The sequence below is a fragment of the Danio aesculapii genome, chromosome 21, assembly GCF_903798145.1.
Source record: "Danio aesculapii chromosome 21, fDanAes4.1, whole genome shotgun sequence".
In the NCBI taxonomy this organism is placed as follows: Eukaryota; Metazoa; Chordata; class Actinopteri; order Cypriniformes; family Danionidae; genus Danio; species Danio aesculapii.
The window spans coordinates 35,406,079-35,427,927 of NC_079455.1; the positions used below are offsets into that span (position 1 = coordinate 35,406,079).

Consider the following 21,849-nt stretch of genomic DNA (forward strand, 5'->3'; position numbering starts at 1 on the left):
TCTTCTCCATAAAGATGGGATTTAGTTCCCTCTGGAGATTATGCATGTTTCTGTTAATGGACATTGTTCTCAAATTCCCGACGCTCACACACACACACACGCACACGCACACACACACGCACACGCACACGCACACACACACACACACACACACACACACACACACACACACACACACACACACACACACACAAACACACACACACACACACACACACACACACAAGGTCAAAGAGTGTGAGATTTTCAGCGGAGGATTCCCGAACTGGGCTAAAATAAACAAATAAACAGCTGAAATCTGCACTAGCTGAGACATTATTTCTATCTCTGGCCTTTCTATTTGTTAAAACACCTACTGTTGAAGACAAAACTTTACTATTATTGTACATTGTCCCTTATTAAATAAATAAATGAAATAAACAAGCACAATACTGGCATTTAAAAAACAAAACAAATACAGTATATTTGCAGTCCATAATTAAAAACTGCCTAGCTACCATCTCTCAACACATTACTAAGTTTAGCTTTCACAGAAATAGATATATAACTTCCTGTCCAGAAAAAAAAACACACAATGAAAAAGCTAATGATGGCTAATACTATGTTAGCATTCATATTAGCAAGCTAAATGAAATCTAGCATCTCTGCTGTTCGAGCTGCACTCAGTTTCGCTGTTTGTGTAATTTCCTTTTGTGCGATTTAGAAAAGCCCTGCTCTTTTCCTCAATTATCATGTCAGGCAGCTGATGAGGTTAATGGGCTAACAGTCTCTGTGTGTGAATGAGGATATGTTTGGATGATGTGGGTGGATGATTGGGCTTTTGATGACGGAGATAGACGTGACTCTCCGACAGACTCTTGTCTGCCATCAAGGAGTTTATTGATGAGCTTCATGAATTAAATATCGCCTTCAGTCTGCTGAAATGAAATGTTTTATTAATGTACATATTTATCAGATTTTTTTCTCTAGTTTATAAAATTAAAATGAGCAAAAACATTGAGGGATGGATGTGTATGAGAAAGGAATATTTATGGAGGCACGTATTACATTATACTACCATCTTGGTCAGGAGAAGCATAATATAACTTTATCATTTACACTTATTTTAATAAACATATTTTAAAAAATGTTCATAAATTTTTTTATATTTTCATAAAAATTGCAATGAAGTCAAAGTGACTTAATAAAAAATAAAAATAAATAAATATGCTGATTTTTTTATTTTGATTTTAGCAACATAGGCTAATTCTGAAAACGTAGCCCTTCGCTTGATCTGGAGATCGTGAATTATGTTGCCAGAAGTACGTATGGCTGAATTTCGTCTTTAAAACGGATGCTACAGGGCGGTATGACGCTGTTGCTTTTCACGTTTACCAGTTGACCGCTTACCTCCATATGGACGGCTTTTCTGCTGTTACTAGTTTGTCCATTGGCTCGCCACATATGTTGACGGACTTGTGACACAGACCGGAGTTGACCGTGTCAACGGGGTTCAGGTCCGGCGAAGAACAGTTTTAGAAAGCAGGTAAAACAAAAACAAAAGGCAAAAAGTAAAATAAACAAGTAAATAACAGGGTGAAAATGTGGTAAAATCTGAAAACGTGGTAAAAATCAGACGAGGGCTTTTCTTTTTCTGGATTGCTTTTAAAAACACTGTTGGTTGGGTTTAGCAAAGTAGGTGGGCGGGTCAATAGGTGCTTTTGAAAACACTCTTCGCTTGTTAAGTGTGAAGTCACACGAAGCGTATTCCCGGTCCGAGCCTTATATCAAACTGTATGTGGAGACTTAAAAAATGGTAATAATAAACGTTTAAAAAACGATGTAATACTTTTGAAAATCACAATCACTATATATATATATGTAATATAGGTGGGCATAGATAATTTTTTTAAATATAGATTAATCTCGAAATTAATCTAAATTAATCTAGATTAAAATGGCTCATTTGAATTTGGAATTATCTGAATGTGCCTGGGTTTCAGTTTGGTCACATCAAAACAACATTTCAAAAAGAAAAGAAAAGAAAAGAAAGAAGAAAAGTAAAACAAAACACAGTAAAAAAATAAACAAAAAGTTTTTAAAATTATTGAAAATATTTATTAATATTTATTTATGTCGATTATAGTTTTTTTAGAATTGTTTGAGGCCATAATCGAAATTGCAATTGAGTTTTGATTAATTGCACAGCCCAAGAATGTAAAAACTTTTTCATCTATGAAATGATTATGTGTACATATTATAAACTCTTGCATCTTTTAAATAATTACACATACAAATAAACAAATGAAAGCATCTTAGATTTTGTTCTACATTTACTGAAGGAAGGAACAGTTATGGTAATGTGTGTTTTGTGTCCGTACATGTTTTAAGAACTAGACCAATCACAACAGACTGCGTCACCTGACCAATCAGAACAGAGTATGTTCTCAGAAAGGAGATGCTTAGAAATAATAAGTCTTTAAAAGAATCAAACGAATCAACCTTAAAGAAAATAGCTGAATTTACCTGTACATTATGAGAAAGTGAAAGTGTTTATCGGTTATGCATGCATGTAAATCTTTTTTAAGAGACACCCACAACAAAATGAGAGATATTTGAATTAGCAAAATAGGGGCACTTTAAATTATATTAGTCATCTGCAGCACATCCAGGCCATTATTTTTTGATTGAGAGGGGGATAAAAGTCATTTCTGCTCTATGTACTTGAGTTTCTGTCTGTGATTATTGTGGTAATAGTTGTTGTTTGATGTTCTGAGCTTTCTCTGCATCTCTGTCGCAGCTGTCGGGTGTTCAGAGAGGAGTTTATAGATGGGAAACTTCAGTGACGCCTCACACAGACAGTAGACAGCACTAATATATCACAGACTTGGCATAGTGACAGAGTTTTACTCTTTCTCTGCTTCGTGCTGCTCTGTATTCAGAGGCTCATTCAAACCAGGTGCATTAGAATAGTCAAAACATTCTACTGGAAAGTCTTTGAATGTACAATATGTGGGAATGAAGAGATTTATTATCACACTGTAGTATGGCATTTTGTTGTCACATGGCATAATTAAATCTAAATTTTTATGTGGTTGATTTCATGATTATATTATAGTGTACATCAAAATTATCTTGGTGTACGTTTTGTCCTGTTTATTTATTGAATTATTTTTTCAGAGCAAAACAAAAAAAAAAGGATATCATACACTTTCGACCATGATTTGCAGAAGACAGCTGCTTATATTAATGATGTAACGGATCACAAATCTCACGGTTAGGATCACACTTTTTGTTTGTGAGTCACGGATCGGACCGTTTTTTGAAAAAAGAGAGGAGGCAAATGTCATTGCTTTCTATGTGTACAAAAATACCTGAACAAAAATATATACCATTGATTTTAACAAACATTACTTAGAACCTGCAGTTTTAATAAAAATAAAATCAAAAAAGTACCAGCTGAAAAAAGGAAACTATTAAATATGAAAAATTATCTTTGCTACAGTTGCTAATAATGCTAAATATAGAAATCTAACATCTTCTACAACATATTATATTTTTTTCAATTAATGATTCAACAATTCACACATAAAACTTCATGTTTGATTATAGGTGGATTACTTTCGAAAACCTATTCAGTGACATAATTGTCGCCACTTATTGGCCGCACAATGTAATTGCTACAACATTAACCAGCGTCAAGTTCCATTAAACAGTGATTTCAATCTTTACCATGCGTTATTTACACGTTACTTGTACTGGGTTGGACTGCCTTAATCCTTCGTGGCATAGATTCAACAAGGTACTGGACATATTCCTCAGAGATTTTGGTCCATATTGACATGATAGCATCACACAGTTCCTGCAAATTTGTCGGCTGCACATTCATGATGTAAATCTCCCTTTCCACCACATCCCAAAGGTGCTCTATTGGATTGAGATCTGGTGATTGTGGAGGCCATTTGAGTACAGTGAACTCATTGTCATGTTCAAGAAACCAGTCTGAAATTATTCGCTTTTTATAACATGACGCATTATCCTGCTGGAAGTAGCCATCACTGTGGTCATAAAGGGATGGACATGGTCAGCAACAATACTTAGGTAGGCTGTGGCGATGACACGATGCTCAGTTGGTACTAATGGGCCCAAAGTGTGCTAAGAAAATATCCCCCACCCCATTACACCAGCACCACCAGCCTGAACCGTTGATACAAGGCAGGATGAATCCATGTTTTTATGTTGTTGACCACCATCCTAATGTCGCAACAAAAATCGAGACTCATCAGACCAGGCAACGTTTTTCCAACCTTCTATTGTCCTATTTTGGTGAGCCTGTGCAAATTGTAGCCTCAGTTTCCTGTTCTTAGCTGACAGGAGCTAAGTTAACAAGCAGTTGGACAGGTGTACCTAATAAAGTGCCCGGTGAGTGTACAATTGTGCATAATTGAAAAAAGAATCGTTGATGACTAATAAGTTCTCATTTCATAACTTTATAGAACTGAGCACAATAAGAGTTTGCTGATTCAATCTGTAAATAACTATTAGTTTTTTTTTATAATGAAAAGGATAACTGGGCTGCACGGTGGCGCAGTGGGTAGCATGTTCACTTCACAGCAAGAAGGTCATGGGTTCGAGCCTTAGCTGGGTCAGTCGGTGTTTATGTGTGGAGTTTGCATGTTCTCCCTGTGTTCGCATGGGTTTCCTCCGGGTGCTCTGGTTTCCCACACAGTTCAAAGACATGTGGTAAAGGTGAATTGGTAGGGGTGTGAACCTACACTGGTCTCACGGTTCGGTTGCGATTATCATGCCATCAATTCTGTTCAATTTGATATCACGTTGCTTTGACGATGCTTTCCATGCATAATTAGATTTTTTCTTCACAACACAATAATTTTTTTAATTAAAATCTATAAATATATTAATATTTATAAATTATTTGTAATACAATATTGTCCTTTAATTCAAGCAGTAAGATATATGAACTGTACCTTTAATTTAACCTGCTCAAGGAAAACACTCTTTTTGAATGTATCAAACAAAACTATACATGCACAGAAGACAACATGAGCATTTATAGCAAATAAACTAATGTAAGTATTAGCCCGCTTGCTTTTTGAGCACTGTCTTACTCCCCTATTCATCATTGTCTTCACCCGCTCAACAGAAAGGGCTGCGATTGGCTTTAGAAATGAAAGCGCTGTTCACTGATGAGTCACGCGGGAAGAACAGCCGCGGTTACAGTCTATATGCGCATAATACACGGTTATCACAGGTAATCCGTTATACACATGGTGAAGAAAACACAAGTATCACTTTAACAGCCAAGAGGAGAGGAAAAGTTACCTCACGAACAGGCCGGTGCAGTGGGTCAAATGTCCAAAGTGGATAGAGAGAAGCAGAGATGGATTTTTACAGCATTTCTCCCTAGTGAAATAGCGGCTCCTGTGCTGTGCCTTCTTCAGTGTCAATGAATGACTTTCCAGCAAACTCACAAGCAGTTGAATTGTGCATAATTATCTACCTTTTAGTAGTAGGAGCGTTTTTTTTAGTTGCCCTCGCCTCCTTCGACATAGTATTCTACTACAACATCACGCATAGGAGATAAATGACATCAGTACGTAATAACTGGTTATGATTATTACTGAACCGATATCGAATTGTCCCCATTTGCATCGCGGTGCACAGAAGAAACAATTAATTTTGACAGCCCTATGAATTGTAGTGTATGAGTGTGTGTGTGAGTGAGTGTGTATGGATGTTTTTCAGGGATGAGTTGCAGCTGGAAGGGCATCAGCTGTAGAACATATCCTGGATAAGTTGGCGGTTCATTCCACTGTGGCAACCCCAGATTAATAAAGGGACTGAGCCAAAAAGAAAATGAATGAAAAGAACAACTGTCTCAGCAAATGTATTTTCATCTAAGACTATTGGTTAGATTTAGTTTCAGTGGTATCTCGCTTTGCACATCATAAAATATACAAGAAATGCGTACAGAAATAGCACTAGGCATGATTTCCAATTTAGAATAAATAAATGCATTCATGAAAAGAACAATTCTGAAGTAAAAAGGGTCGATTTTGAATTCATGTTGATCTAAAATGTTGACATTCAGATTAGATAATTCACAAAATAATTCAGCTGATGTTGAAATTTAAAAGTCAATTGTACATTATTCTCTGGGATATAATATTCCATGCAGTCCATGTTGTACAGTATATCTGTGTACTTTGGCAAATGCAGTGTGCCTCTCAAGTATCCAGTGCTTACAGAACATTTGCATACTGCACACAGTTTACATACTGAATCCTGTAGAAATACTAAGAGCAGTGTAGCAGTATATGATTCCAAAGATAGCTTTAGTGTGTGTGTGTGATGGCGGAACATCAGAGCCATCAGCGGGGTCTCTCTCCACTCCGCAGCCCTGCACTTGTTAAGCAGATGACGGTAGTGGAGCAGACTGCTAAAGCAGCACATCTGGAGTTCATCGAAACCCACACACTTAAACACACCGCCACCTCCATGCACATGACAACGTGGCAGTGCTGCTTTTCTCACTGTGAAATTACTTTTAGGCAGCGACATTATATGGCATTCAAACTTTATAGTCCAGCTACTTTCTCATAGCAAGATCAATTTGCACACAAAAAAGCAATTAAAAACTACAATGCATGCTGCCACTGTTACCTTGATATACTGAATCATTATTTTAAATTTGTTAGTTAAAATGAATCATTGTAATGATCCAAATGCTCACAAATGTATCAGAATTTCCAATGCTAAATATGAAAGAAAGTGCAAACATTGTCATTGGTTGGAGAAGCTAATAATAATGTTAGTGAATCTTTTAATTAGTTAGTAATCGTCATGGATTGTCTGAGTGAATCAGTTCTCTACAATTAGTCAGAATTTTCTTGAAACGCTAAATAATTCTTTGAATTATTTAAAGGAACTATCTTTGGTAAACCAGTAATACCACTAGCAACTTGAATCATTGAATCATTCCTCGAACATTGGTGAAACAAATTGATAATACCTATATTACAAAACACTCAACTGAATCATTTTTTAAATGAAATTATTTTTTAAATCATTTGATTTGCACGAATCATTCCAGTGAATTGGTTCATTTAGATGATTCATACAAATCAATTGGAAGAGAGTGAAAACGTTGCCATTGGTTGGACAAACCATCATAATCGCACTAGTGAATCATAATTCATTCATTAAATTAATTAACTAATTTGAATCACTTAATTTAAATGAAGCATTTTAGAGAACAATTTTAATAATTATATTAGAAAAAAACTTAATTACTGTATATTACAGAAAGATTCTTTTGACGCAAGGATAATTCACTAAAACGCTTAATCATTATTTGAATTATTTATGTAAATTATATAAGCTATCTTGACAAATCAATATAGCATTAGCAACTTGAATAATTGAATCATTCCTTAAAGTCTGATGAGACAAATTAATTATACCCATATTACAAACACTTAACTGAATCACTAAATAATTTTTTAAATCATTTGATTTGCATGAATCGTTCTAATGAATTGGTTCATTTGGACAATTCATGCAAATCAATTGAAAGAGAGGGTAGAAGTTGGACAAACCACCATAATCCCATCACTTACTTGAATCACAGAAGTATGTCTGTAAAAATGATCTTCATTTACATGAAGCATCCAAATAAACCATATAATTAGAATGAATCAGCATTTCCAATGCAACAAAGAGATTGGAAAAGTTGCCATTAGACAGTCAAACCAATAATAACACTAGAGAGTCATTCATTTGAATCATTTCATTTAATTAAACCATCTTAGTGAACCAATTGAACATTTCCATTGGAATGAACAAACAGTGCAATAATTTTGAGTTTATAAACCTCACAGTTGGTGATTCAGGGTATAAAACAGGAAAGAGATAAAGCATTGAAGCTTCTATATCAGCTTCCTGCTGAAAAAAGCTTGAGAACAGAGTGTGCATGTCCCTGTTTGAACCATTTTTTGGTTCTTCGGTGCTGTCAGAATTGAGAAACACTGTCAGCTGAGTTTGTTTCCGAAGCTGTTTGAGGAAATTAGATGCAGGGGCGGTATTTCAGATTCCTGTCTGGAGCTCAACGTGTTTTGGCTCTGCCGCTGTCTGAATCATTAATGAGGCCGTTGCGAGACCGAGGGCAGGAGAATATAAGCCCTGACCTCTAAATATGACACAAAGAGGATTACTTCTGTTACTCTTTTTCCTCTGCATGCATTATCTTTTGTTACTCTGCATTACAACACATCAGTTCTTCTGCAGATAAGATATGTTCACCTCAAAATCAGATAATAGACCCTTTTCACATTTCTGGCTTCCTCAGTAGCGGAAGTCATCATACTATGTATCATTGATGTCACAGTTAATAGGTCAATGCTATTTTCATATACTCTGACATTGGCCCCTTTTTACATTTAACGATCAGAAATTTAACGATCAGCGCCTTGAATCCTTAAATGCTTTTAATATTTAGATTTTTTTAAAGAACGTTTGAACATTTATATGCATTTATAAATGTGTTATGTCATCTTTGCCAGTTAATTTGACCTAGTTTTTTCTTCTGGTTGCCGTCATCAGTCTCACACAATTTTTCTAAAAGTCTTGATAACACCATCATAGAGTTTTTTTTTTAATATTTCAGCAAATCCGATTGTAAAACAATTATTTGTTGTACTGACCCATTCACTGCACTCTAAGTTTACCCAATTATGAAGACTTCTGCTAAAAAGTTTACATGTTACCACAGGCTGTAGCGCTACACATTTGGATTTTAACTTACTGAGGGATGTTGCACACAGGGTTATTCTGTACTTATATTCACAGTTTCAAATACTGTATGTAATCCAAAACAATTCATCTAAATCGTACAGTAAAAGTTCACCTCATATTGCTGACTCGATCTTACTACTCCTGCAGCACTCCAGTGATCACTTCCATCAGTTTTGCTTAAATTTAGGCACAATGCATGGAAGTTAGCCACACTCACTTATTTACATAATTAAACACAGAATAAAGAAAATCTAATATGGCTGACAATTTATCCCGCAATAATGTTATATGCCATCATACAAAGGAAGTACTTTTTTTTCGGACAAATTGTCATTTTAAGGGTAAAGCTAACTTTCCAGAAAGTGCAGAAACTCTGGCCAAATGTTTACCAGCTGGAATAAAGTTTTCATTAGAGATTTCATACTCCCATGACACATTGATTAAGTTGAGAATATCATCGCACCATTTCATTCTTCAATTTCTCTTGAAGTAAACTGTATACTCTGTAATATCTGTTAATTAACAGGTACCATATTTTGTGGTTCACATGGTGTTTTCTGTTTGTTTACAGATGTGAATTGCATTATGGGAGTTGTATCTCTGCATTGTCGACTTTTGATGTTGAAAATTCAACACTGCAGATTAACAAAATGGCTTTTCAAGAGTTCACACTTAGCTGATGATTGATTACTAAGCTTGTTTGGCATGCTGTCCCGGGTGAGAGCCCTAAGCTCATAAGATCCTCCCGTTTGCAAGGCGAGAGGGGAGTTTGAGCTCAGGTAGATCTCAAAAACTCCCCTGCTGTAGTAGCTAATGAACAGATAGTGATTGCTCTTAAGGGATAACTAATTACTAGGAGCATGTCTATGGTGCCGATCAGTTAACTTAAGTTGTATGTTTTTGGATGGTGGGAGGAAACTGGGTAACCCGGGGGAAACCCACGTGAGCACAGGGAGAACGTGTAAACTGTAGGAAAAGAGGAGGAGTAGGGGTGGAAGGGGGATTCTTTAAAATGAAGATGCTTGTTATATGGAATTGCGTGATTGGTGAATCATAAATTGGACAAGCCACAAGCAATCATAAGCACGTAATCCTCTCAAAATTTGTTTATAAAGAAACTTCACTTATTGGCATTTCAGTAGTTTGAAACAAGATGTTTATAGGAAATAATAAATAGAGAAATAAGTAAAAAAAAGTATTGGCCATTTATTACCAAGTTTTTGTACCGTAATTTACAACACAAACACGCCAAACAATTAAAAATGTCAACAAAAGTCACTTTTCAATCTTTTTAACATAATGCCATTCCCATAATGCAATTCAAAAGCATGAATAAGTGAAAAATAAGTGTGAATGAATAACAAAATACGGAAAGCTGCTAATTTACAGAATTTTTTTTTACATTGTAGCCTCAAAAGAAATTACATCTTACACACACTAGCACAGACATAAACTCGCGGTGAGGCAGCGAATAACAAATCTACACTGACAGGTGTGATACGATATTGATATCTCGATGGGCACAGACTTGAAGATTCTTGCTCGACAGCACCTTCTGGCTCTCCTTCTCCGAAAGATTGCATCTAAAATCATAAACACTCACATAAAACACCCCTTTATGATTTTACGCCTGCATTTCTGGCTGTCAGGCAGTCACTTAAATGAACGTCAGGTGTTTGGCCGACTGCCCTGTTTTGGGGAATATGTGATTCCCAGTCTTGTTTTTTTTTGTTTTTTTGCAGAAGCACTTGTGGTGGACGGATACACATTTATAATTCCAGCTCCCAGCAACTGTTTAGATGTTGAATTTTTTATGCTTTGTTCCTGGACGGCGTCCCCCCATGGCTTTGTGCGCAGCACTGATTTTAATCTCTCGAGCAGAATGTTGTTGTGCGAAGGTCTGGTGGTTTTGTAGACTAATGAAAAGGCAGATTCTTGTTCCGAAGGCTAACTCTGTATGGGTTTTATGTGGGAAGCTTAGAGAGAAAATGAAAAGGAAGAGCAGAGAGATTGAGTTGTAGAGGTCACTTTTTCGCTGACCACAGATTTGCTGAGCTGTTGATTTTCATCGCTACCTGAACTCATAATGCAGAGATCTTGTGGTCATTGTGAAAGTAAGGCCAGTAGGACATAAAATAATGGTGGTGCGTTCAGAGATCAGACTGCATTTTTCCAACATGTCAACATACATTTAATTAATTGCTAATAATAAACTTACATCTCAGTATTTATTATCAATTTGGGGGGGGGGGGGGGGGGGGGGGGGGGGGGTGGGTGGGGGGTGAAGAAGAATCACCCAAAGCCTGAAAATATTCACACCCTTTGCAAATTCTGACTTAAAGTTTCTTTTATTCAACCAAATGTTTTTTTTTTTACCCAAATGACACCAGGCTTCTCCCAAAAGGTAGTAAGACGATGTTCATGAAGCATTATTGTGGAAAAAAAATTAATTTCTCAGCTTTTATTTACATTTAAACTAAAACTTTAAGTCAGAATTTGCCAGTGGTATGAATTAATTTTCCAATTTTGTAAAACCTATATTCAGCAAACAAACACTACTGTAAATTAGGGATGCACAATGTCGGTGACCATATTGAAATCAGCCGATAAATTGTATTTTTAATATTATCATTGTCGGTTATAAAGTCCAGAGGTCAGTTCAAACTTTTATGAAGTTAAAGGTGCAGTATGTTGGATCAGGGAGTTTCAACTGGTGGGCCACAGTGGGCTTAAAATTAACTCTCAATATAATACCATAATTTTTGGATTTTGTTATTAATATGCTATATTAAAATGATTGAATTAATGCTCTTTCACCTGTTCTCTGATTGATTACTTCAAACTCTGTGCAAAAACAGCCTCATGAGAGCGTCTGCAACTAGTACACGTAATACTGTTCATTCACAAACTATGCTTGACGTGAAAGTGACGTCTCTCTTTGTGTATTTTTGTGTAAACCTTTTAATATATATACATAGTTGTCCAAATTAATGTCCTGTGAGTGTTTTATAATGGACGAGCGCCCATACAGGAGGATCTAGTGAGGCTCAATGGTGTTTCTGCCATAGAATGTAAAATAAACTTGCATATGAGCTTTAGACATGCTCTGGCGATCTCTCAATAATATCCAGCTGCAAACTCAATGCCATCAGATATATGTATTTCAACATATTAAGGGTGTTTTACTGTAATTTACATTTGTCTGTATATTTTTGAGTAGTAGATATTTGATATTCAGTCAGTCCAGTTTAAAGCAGAAGCAGGTCTTATGCAATCTCCCTGTTGACCTGTGGTTCTCTTTGAATCTGTGTATATTCTTAAAAATATGTATAATATTATATTTTTTTAAATGTTGATAATAGAAAACAATAGAGGGCACAACAAATGTATTTTATATATATATATATATATATATATATATATATATATATATATATATATATATATATATATATATATATATATATATATTGTTGATATATGATTGAACTAGGGGTATTGCAGTTAAAAATCAAAATGTGCCAGATTGCCAGATTGACGATACCAACATGAGCAATTATGCCTTGACACAAAATAATAGGAGTCTTTTCCATGTTAAAGGAGTTTTTGTCCAAACCCTCACCTGAAATTTCTTTTTTACAAATGGTTTCTATTTCTCACAGCTAAATGCGACTGCATAAGGTATGACAGCAATCACCTCAGGTACTGATTATGTGACATTTATTGCCATACAGAAAGCAGCAGGAGACTTTCCAACATCGAACACACTCCTTTTCAAAGAAGAATAACATATAAACAAGTTTTTTTTATATAAACAAGTTTTTCATATAAACAAGTGTGTCCACTTAGCATATTTCTTTAATATCTGCAAATATATTATGGTATTTCTATGATTTAAAAGAGTTAAAAACTTACATACAGATATTTTAAGGTTTTACATTTTAGTGTTTTCCTTTTGTTTTTGTAGTCATGCTCAGAAAAAAAACAAGATTTATATTTATCAGCCTAAACATCGGCTATTGGATTCCAAATATAAAGAGTTATTGGTTATTGTTATCGGCCAACATTTCAAAATCTGGGCATCCCTGCTTTAAATCAGTCAAATAAATATTTTTTTTTAAATGTGAAGTCAAGGAATTGAAAATTGAGATTGTACCAATTTTGTTTGAGACAAATAATTGCAAGTATTAATTATTATATCATTAAGGGCATGTCTGAATCCACTTTTGCTATTTTAAGAACGGAAAAATACGCTTTGTGCTGCGGTGCATGGTCTAACAGGGTTGTGCTTATTTTCTTATTGAGTTATGGGTGTGTTTTGACCATAGCGTGCATTAAACCAATCAGAGTCTCATCTCCTGTTCCCTTTAAGAGTCAGTTGCGTCGCGCCATGGCGCATTCGCTATTTACATGGTGGACTTTGTAAGTTCAAAAACAGAATGCTTCAATAGCGAGAAAACAGTTTAACAGACCATCTGCAGTGCGAGGATAAAAAACGAGCCTCCTCCATTCGGCCTCTTTACTTTCTCTTTACTTTTACTCTTTACTCCTTTTCTCTCGTGGAGTAGGGAAACGGTGGAAACTCACTCCACTGAAGACATCAATTAGTCTACATATTTACTTTTGTTTGTTAAGAGCAAAGATTAGTTTCAAAACTATTTATAAATCCAGTTCTAATTTCCAGCAAACGAATAAATGAACAATAACAACGAAGTGTGCTCAAAAAACCACACACAGTTATATCCAAACACACGTCCTATTCTTATGCCCCATTTGGTGATGCATACGTCTCCAAAACCCGACAGGAGGACAAATCTAAACTTGTTTTATTAAAGCAAATATAAATATGCATATGATAAATAATACTGCTAATAATAATAACATTACACAACTGCAAATTGTCATGAATAAACTGAAAAAATCCCCCCCCCCACCGACATGAAGGTATGGAGGCAGTGGTTTTTATATTTATATAGAAAATTCTATGTTTTGTAACATTTTTATCCTTTAATTTAATTTGTAAAGATATTTGTGTATTGCTGAACATCCTGTGTGTATTAAGCAATGTTTAAGTGTTTGGACCCACACAGGCGCATGACTAACGCGCTCTGCGCTGGACTTTAGACCAGCTTTCAGTCTATTTCCAGTCTATTCCAATTCCTTTAAATATCAACATGCTATAGACCAGCACACCCATCAGTCCACAAAGTGCTGCAAATGGATTTGCTATTTAAACAATGTGGTGCAAAATGTGAAAATTACAGTTGCGCTGGTCTGAAAATCGCAACAAATCATGCCATAAACTTCTTGTACCTTATTGCACTGGGTGTCTGATAGGGCCCATAATATACTTTCAAAAACAAGGCAAAAGTGCATGATCATGTCACTCAAATGGACAGTTTTTGGCAACAATAAATGGGCTGTAGTATTTGCTTATCTTGAAAAATGCAAATGCAGCATGGGTGGCGTTGAGCAATATTGTGGCATAACAGTAAAGTCCTTCATTTGTATCAATATCAGAGCACCTGCCTGAGAGGTTAGTCACGTGATTCTTATCATGATGGTTTAATTGTATCATATTTTTAAAGTAACCCGTCTGGTGCTTTGTTTCTGGCACAGGCAGGTCTGTGGGCTTGATCATGGAAGAGCAGGCTGGCAGCGCGGGCAGCAGTCCTCAGCACGGCCGTGGATCAGCCAAGCTGGAAGTCCTCCACTGCGGGTGGCTCCGGAAACAAGGAGGCTTCGTCAAGACCTGGCACACGCGCTGGTTCGTCCTCAGAGGAGATCAGCTCTATTACTACAAGGATGAGGATGAGACCAAAGCTCTGGTAAGAAATGACTTTCTCTTGTTTGTTTTTTGCCTTGTTTTCATCTTTAAATGTGCTGTACAGGGTGGCACAGTGGCTCAGTGGTTAGTATTGTCTCCTCACAACAAGAAGGTAGTTGATTCGAGTCCCCACAGCAAGAAGGTCGCTGGTTCGAGTCCCCACAGCAAGAAGGTCACTGGTTCAAGTGAGCCAGGTGGCATTTCTGTGTGGAGTTTGCATGTTCTTCCATGTTGGCGTGGGTTTCCTTCGGGTGCTCCGCTTTCCCCCACAGTCAAAAGACATGCTCTATTAGTGAATTGAATAAACAAAAAAAATTGGCCGTGGTGTATGAGTGTGTGTGTGAATGTGTGTGTATCGGTGTTTCCCAGCACTGGTTTGCGGCTGGAAGGGCATCCGCTGCATAATAAAACATGCCGGAATAGCTGGCAGTTCATTTTACTGTGGCGACCTCTAAATTAGAGATAGAGTTGAGGGAAAATTAATAAAGTGCTGTGCAATATTGGTACATGTATGTGAGTAAAATAGGAAAGCTAACATGCTAAATCTGTGTCTCTTATTATCTGAATATTTTAGTCTGAATTAAAGAGCAGTTTTTGGATTTTGATGTGTGTATGTTTGCATATAATAAAGCAAAATAACAGAACAATTGCTAAGCGTTCCTTAGGTGGTATTTACAGCAATAATCTGATGTAATTTAGATCTTAAACTTTTTAATTAGCGGTTGTTATCACTCCACCACCTGTGTGGGGTTAATAATGGCAGTTGAAACCAATGTGGTTTGAAAGAGAGTGTGTGCTAACAATGGAAGTTAAGTCACTGTCAGAAAGGGATTTTAACAAAATAGTTTTACACGCACCGGCCACTTTATTAGGTACACATTAGTAGTACCGGGCTGGACCCCCTTTTGCCTTCAGAACTGCCTTAATCCTTTGTGGCATTCAACAAGGTACTGGAAATGTTCCTCAGAGATTTTGGCCCATATTGACATAATGGCATCACACAGTTGCTGCAAATTTGTTGACTGCACATCCATGATGTGAATATCCAGCAACATTACTTAGGTAGGCTGTGGTGTTGACACGATGCTCAATTCGTAATAATGGGCCCAAAGTGTGCCAAGAAAATATCCCCCACACCATTACACCACCATCCTGAACCGTTGATAGAAGGTAGGATGGATCCATGCTTTCATGTTGTTGACACCAAATTCTGAATGATCTACCATGCGAATGTCGCAGCAGAAATCGAGACTCATCAGACCAGGGAACGTTTTTCCAATCTTCTATTGTCCAATTTTGGTGAGCCTGAGTCAATTGTTGGAGTGGGAGTAGCTGACAGGAGTGGCACCCAGTGTGGTCTTCTGCTACTGAAGCCCATCCGCCTCAAGGTTTGAAGTGTTGTGCATTCAGAGATGCTCTTCTGAATACCTCGGTTGTAACGAGTGGTTATTTGAGTTACTGTTGCCTTTCTATCAGCTCAAACCAGCATGGCCATTCTCCTCTGACCTCTAGCATCAACAAGGCACCAACAGAACTGTCACTCACTGGAGATTTTCTCTCTTTTTTGGACCATTCTCTGCAAATCCTAGAGAATGTTGTGCGTGAAGATCCCAGTAGATCAGCAGTTTCTGAAATACTCAGAGCAGCCCGTCTGGCACCAATAACCATGCCAGGTTTAAAGTCACTTAAATCACCTTTCTTCCTTATTCTGATGCTCAGTTTGAACTGCAGCAGATCGTCTAGACCATGTCTACATGCCTAAAAGCATTGAGTCGCTGCCATGTGATTGGCTGATTAGAAATTTGTGATAACGAACAGTTGGACAGGTGTTCCTAATAACGTGACCGGTGAGTGTATATCCTATTAAGGTCAAATGTGAGGTAAAAGTAAACGTCCTTGAAAATATATATTGCAACACCAAAAATGATCATGGTCATGTACAAATATTGTACTGTAAGTCGTTATATTATTTTGACAGGGCTAAACCCAACATGAATGTACTTCATCATTCAATGACTCAAAAAAATATATAATGAGCTAAACATGCATAAAGAACACAATTAGATCACATCCTGTGCAATTTCACAAACGCACTAGGCCATATCCCAACATGAAACCCAACATGAATGTACTTCATCATTCAATGACTCAAAACAATATATAATGAGCTAAACATGCATAAATAACACAATTAGATCACATCCTGTGCAATTTCACAAACGCACAAGGCCATATCGCAATTTCATGTCAGTCTATCACACAGCTGTATTTAGAAATGTACAAACAGCTTTATTACACGCAAACTTACGCAGATGTGCACATCAAATTGTTTACACCATTAAGCTTGTTCATTCACATGTAGAATCCACGTCTTCTCCGAGTTCAAATCTCATGCCAAGATCTAAACAAGAGAGGTGTGGAAAGAGGGACCTGCTTTTCACCTCTCGAACAATCTCTCCTGAATGATGCCTTGTCACGATTCCACGTCCAACAATGGAGAGTTTTATCCTCGAGGTCATGCAGCTGGTCTTGAGTAGGTGGACAAAAGTGTTTACTATAGATTCAGGAGGGAATTTGAGAGGGATCCATAAATCTCCGTCTTTGCCCACAGGAATATTAAAGATTTATACCCGCACGTCTGCATTTTAAGGTTCGTCTCCACTGTGTCTTTGAAGTTCCATGTTCAGCTCTAATTTTGACGTGTAATGCACTGTTCGAGTTTGTCACAGGTTTGGGATATTGGATTTCACGAGTAGGCAGTATCTTCGTTCGGGGTTTTCATTGACAGAGCTATCAAAGGACACTGAATATGGCTTTTAAAGGAAACGGCAGTCTTTGAAGTTCTTCAGACAGCCTTATTTGAGGTTTTTAAAATACTTAAGATGTGCCGTGAAGCTCTTCTCAAATACGCTGGCAAATGTTTGCAAAACAGGAGAAAGTCTTTTTATGAAAATATTAATGTGTGATTTACTTTGAGTAGTTGTGAAGAATAAACTTTGCAATTTTTTTCACTCATGTGTTTGAAGGAAATATATTCACATTCAGAAATGGCTACAGGAAATACATTTTATGAAGTTTAATTCAAAATTAATATGTTTGACATTTTATTATAATGTTTAAGTATTATTTATTTTAGTGTTCTAATAGTTGTTACTTATATTTTAGTGCTTAAAACTTTTTTATTAAGCAGTTATATTTAATAAAATAAATATGTATCATTTATAATATCACCCTTAGTAATAGAAAAATTATACATTTAAATACATTTAAAGTGTTGCGAAAAAAAAAAGCAAAATTTCTAATGTATATATATATATAATGGTTTTCATTCATTCATTTTCTTTTTGGCTTAGTCCCTTTAATCCGGGGTCACCACAGCGGAATGAAACGCCAACTTATCCAGCACATTTTTACGCAGTGGATGCCCTTCCAGCCGCAACCCATCTCTGGGAAACATCCATACACACTCACTCACACTCATACACTACGGACAATTTAGCCTACCCAATTCACCTGTACTGCATGTCTTTGGACTGTGGGGGAAACCGGAGCACCCGGAGGAAACCCATGCGAATGCAGGGATAACATGCAAACTCCACACAGAAACGCCAACTGACCCAGCTGAGGCTCGAACCAGTGACCTTATTGCTGTGAGGCGACAGCACTACTCACTGCACCACTGCGTCACCTATAATGGTTTTATTTATATTAGGTTAAATGTTTTTTTCTATTTATAATTTTATATATTCTATATTCTCTTCATTAAAATGTTATTTAATATTTCCCCCTAACATATTTATTGGGGTGTACTAACTTTTACAGTATTATTAAGTTATTTTGTCAAATAAGTTCTAGTTTTGGTTTTAGTACTGATTAGGGCTGTGTGATTTGGGGAAATATCTAATCCAATTTTTTATTTATTTATTTTAAGATATTGTGATGTCGATTTGATTTACGATCATTTTTCTTGTCAAGCTTCTGCTCAATATTCTGTATCGTAGCTTCCTACTGTCAAAATGCAGTGAGTGTTCGTTAAAAAAAGGAACTGAAAAGATATTAACTAACTCCAACATTTATTCAAATTTGTTTAGAAATATTCAGAAATTAAACACAAATTTTTCTCTGGTGCAAACAGTAGTGAGTTATGGCGTTAGTTGCCTTTGTGATGTTTTTTCATATGGTGTAACAGCTGCAAACAACTCTGAAATTGTACTTTGCTGTTGCTAGTTACTAGATTGAGTGTCACAGGCAATACTTTTAGTTGACTTTTTAGCAGACACTCCTCATACAGTCGTCTGTGATGCTTTTATAGGTGCTGGTTGTTGTATTTCCTCGTGCTCTGGCAACAATTCTGCAACAGCTCTTACAAATAACCTGTTTTTGATCAGTGTCTATGACTTTGAAACCAAAATATTCCCATATTACCGACATGCTGTTTTTCTTTGATAAGAATTCATCTGTTAATGCTTCTGAAGCGGCAGACGCCCTCATCCCACTTGTCCGCGCTTTCCTGTTTGTTATTATTATTGTTGGCATTCTGCATAGTTCAGTTGCGCAATTCTGATTGGGCAGAACGAAGGTGTGCTCTCTCAGTTAGTTTGTAAGACTCACATACAGACAGCAGTCACGCATTTGCACTGGGTGGGGGAAATGATATAATCTGTATATATTTCATATAGCAACCTCTTGCAATTAGCTAATCGCAACATTTCAAATCATGATTGCGAATTGATTTTGATTAATTGCAGCCTTAGTGCTGACCAATATAAACAAATATTTTGTTGTATAGAAGTCTATTAGAAAGTCGATCTGTGTGCACAAATGCCTTGTTGATGCCAGCGGTCAGACTGGTTTGAGCTGATAGAAAGGCAACAGTAACTCAAGTAACCACTTGTTACAACCGGGGTATGCAGAATAGCATCACTGAACGCACAACACATTGAACCTTGAGGCAGATGGGCTACAGCAGCAGAAGACCACACCGGGTGCCACTCCAGTCAGATAATAACAGGAAACTGAGGCTACAGTTTGCACAGGCTCACCAAAATTAGACAATAGAAGATTGGAAAAACGGTACCTGGTCTAATGAGTCTCGATTTCTGCTGCAACATTCGGATGGTAGGGTCAGAATTTGGTGTCAACAACATGAAAACATGGATCCATCCTGACTCGTGTCCAATCAGGATCAGCTTTCTTTGCAATTTCGCCGGACTGCTCCATTGACAGCGGGAAAGACCAGAAAGACAAAATCACACAAAATCACAGTCGACTAAATAATGCCGCACCACACAAAATTGAGAAGAAACCTGAAACTGAAAAGATGTGAGTAAATGTGATGATTTAGATGCATTTTTTGACATTGGGATGAAATGTTAAATTTTACATTGTTTAAAAAGAAACAGTTATTAAAAAAAATGTAATAAATTAAATGTGAAATATTTTTATTTGTGTATGTATAGTTAGTGAAGCATTTTTCAATGTTTATTAAACTCATTTGCTTATTGTCTGTTTTCCTTTAAAGTTTTTAAATTTTATATTAAGCCTTGAAGGGCAAATACTTAATTGAATTCACAGGGCAAAAAATAGAATACATAGAATTTATATAAAGCATAAAATTTAATAAATATTAACTTATTAATTTTATAAAATTAACATCTGCACTAGACAAAATATTTAGCAAAGTCTTGTATGATTAATTTGAACACGAAAAAATAATCATCCTAAAACATGAAATAAATGTTATAGAAAGCAAAACTGTAACTTTCTCAAGCATCAACATATTGTTTTAAAACCAAATTATATATTTTTTGATTGTATTTCTTGAAAAAAGTAATGCTTCAATGAATGATCTACCAGATAGAACCTTATAATTCCAAGCAGAAAATGACTTTTCAGAATTAAAAGGTTCTATCTGCATTTACCATGTTTTTTTTACTTCAATTATCAAATGTTAGAGAACTTTGATAGTTTACATGTAGAGTACATTTAGGGTCTCTGTCATGTTAATGAATGAAAGAGAACTGTTACACACATACTGTTTGCTATATGGAATGCAAAAAATTTGAAGCTCAATATCTCAAAATCATTCACATCGCAGATAGAACCTTATAATTCCAAGGTGACGAAATGGCCTTCACAGTCACTAGATCTCAATCCAATAGAGCACCTTAGGGATGTGGTGGAAAAGAATATTTACATCATGGATGTGCAGCCGACAAATCTGCAGCAACTGCGTGATACTATCATGTCAATATGTCAAAATCTCTGAGGAATATTTCCTGTACCTTGTTGAATCTATGCCACAAAGGATTAAGGCAGTTCTGAAGGCAAAAGGGGGCCCAGCCCGATAAACAAAAAACTATATGCAAAGTGATTGTTGGATGTTTCATTTTTGTGAATTCAGATAGTGGTGAAAGTGGACAAATATTTATGTGGACAAATATTCCTGCCAAACAAGTTGAATTAATGATTGATTGTGATTCATGGCTTCTCTGTGGGTTAATCACTCACTGTTGTCTGAACTGGTGCTCTTTGAACATGAAGTGTGTGTGACTATTTACATCCTTTCATAGACTTGAATGACTAAGAAACCAGTCAGTTAAGTATGTCAGATGAGCTCGGGCTTATTTTGCTATGACAAAGCAAGTGCTTCAGTGTGAATCAGCATAATCTAAATCAAACCCATGTGCCCAAAAGCAGACCAAATCATAAGACTTTTGATGACCTGCAACATTAAAACTCAGGATGGACTCGTATGTCTTTTGATCCGTTTTTTTTTTTCCCAGAGGCACTTGAGAGTATTAATGAGCGTGTGGAAAGGCAGACATGAGTCAGTGACTGTTATGACAGGCTGTTGTTGACACGATAACCAGACGAGCCATGAAAGAGCGGATTTAGTTTTTTTCTTTGCATATTGTTTAATCATTGTCATAAACCGTTCCATATGCACAGGACAAGTCAAAAATAGTTGCGTGTGCTGCTGGTCTGAGGGGTCTCTATAGCAACAGAGCTGCAGAGAAAACCACTGACACCACAGAGACAGAAGAGTCAGATCATGTTTTGACTGTTCTGTGCTGAGAGAGAGAGAGAGAGAGAGAGAGAGAGAGAGAATATCTGCAATGTATATTCTGCACCCTGATGAGAAACAGACAATTGTTCAATGTTCAACAAAACAGAATTATTGAGCAACCAGGTGGCCATCAGAATCACAGTAGAGCAATGACATGACA

The 21,849-nt window shown here is 36.5% G+C and overlaps 1 protein-coding gene across 1 annotated transcript in view; it reads left to right on the top strand.

Moving 5' to 3' along the window:
- Positions 1-21,849, top strand: part of arhgap24 (Rho GTPase activating protein 24) — a 225,601-nt gene that overhangs the window by 20,484 nt on the left and 183,268 nt on the right. Inside the window, exon 2 of the mRNA XM_056446149.1 lies at positions 14,413-14,621. Within this exon, the coding sequence (XP_056302124.1) occupies positions 14,433-14,621 (189 nt within the window). The 5' untranslated portion in view covers positions 14,413-14,432. The remainder of the gene's footprint in view (positions 1-14,412; positions 14,622-21,849) is intronic.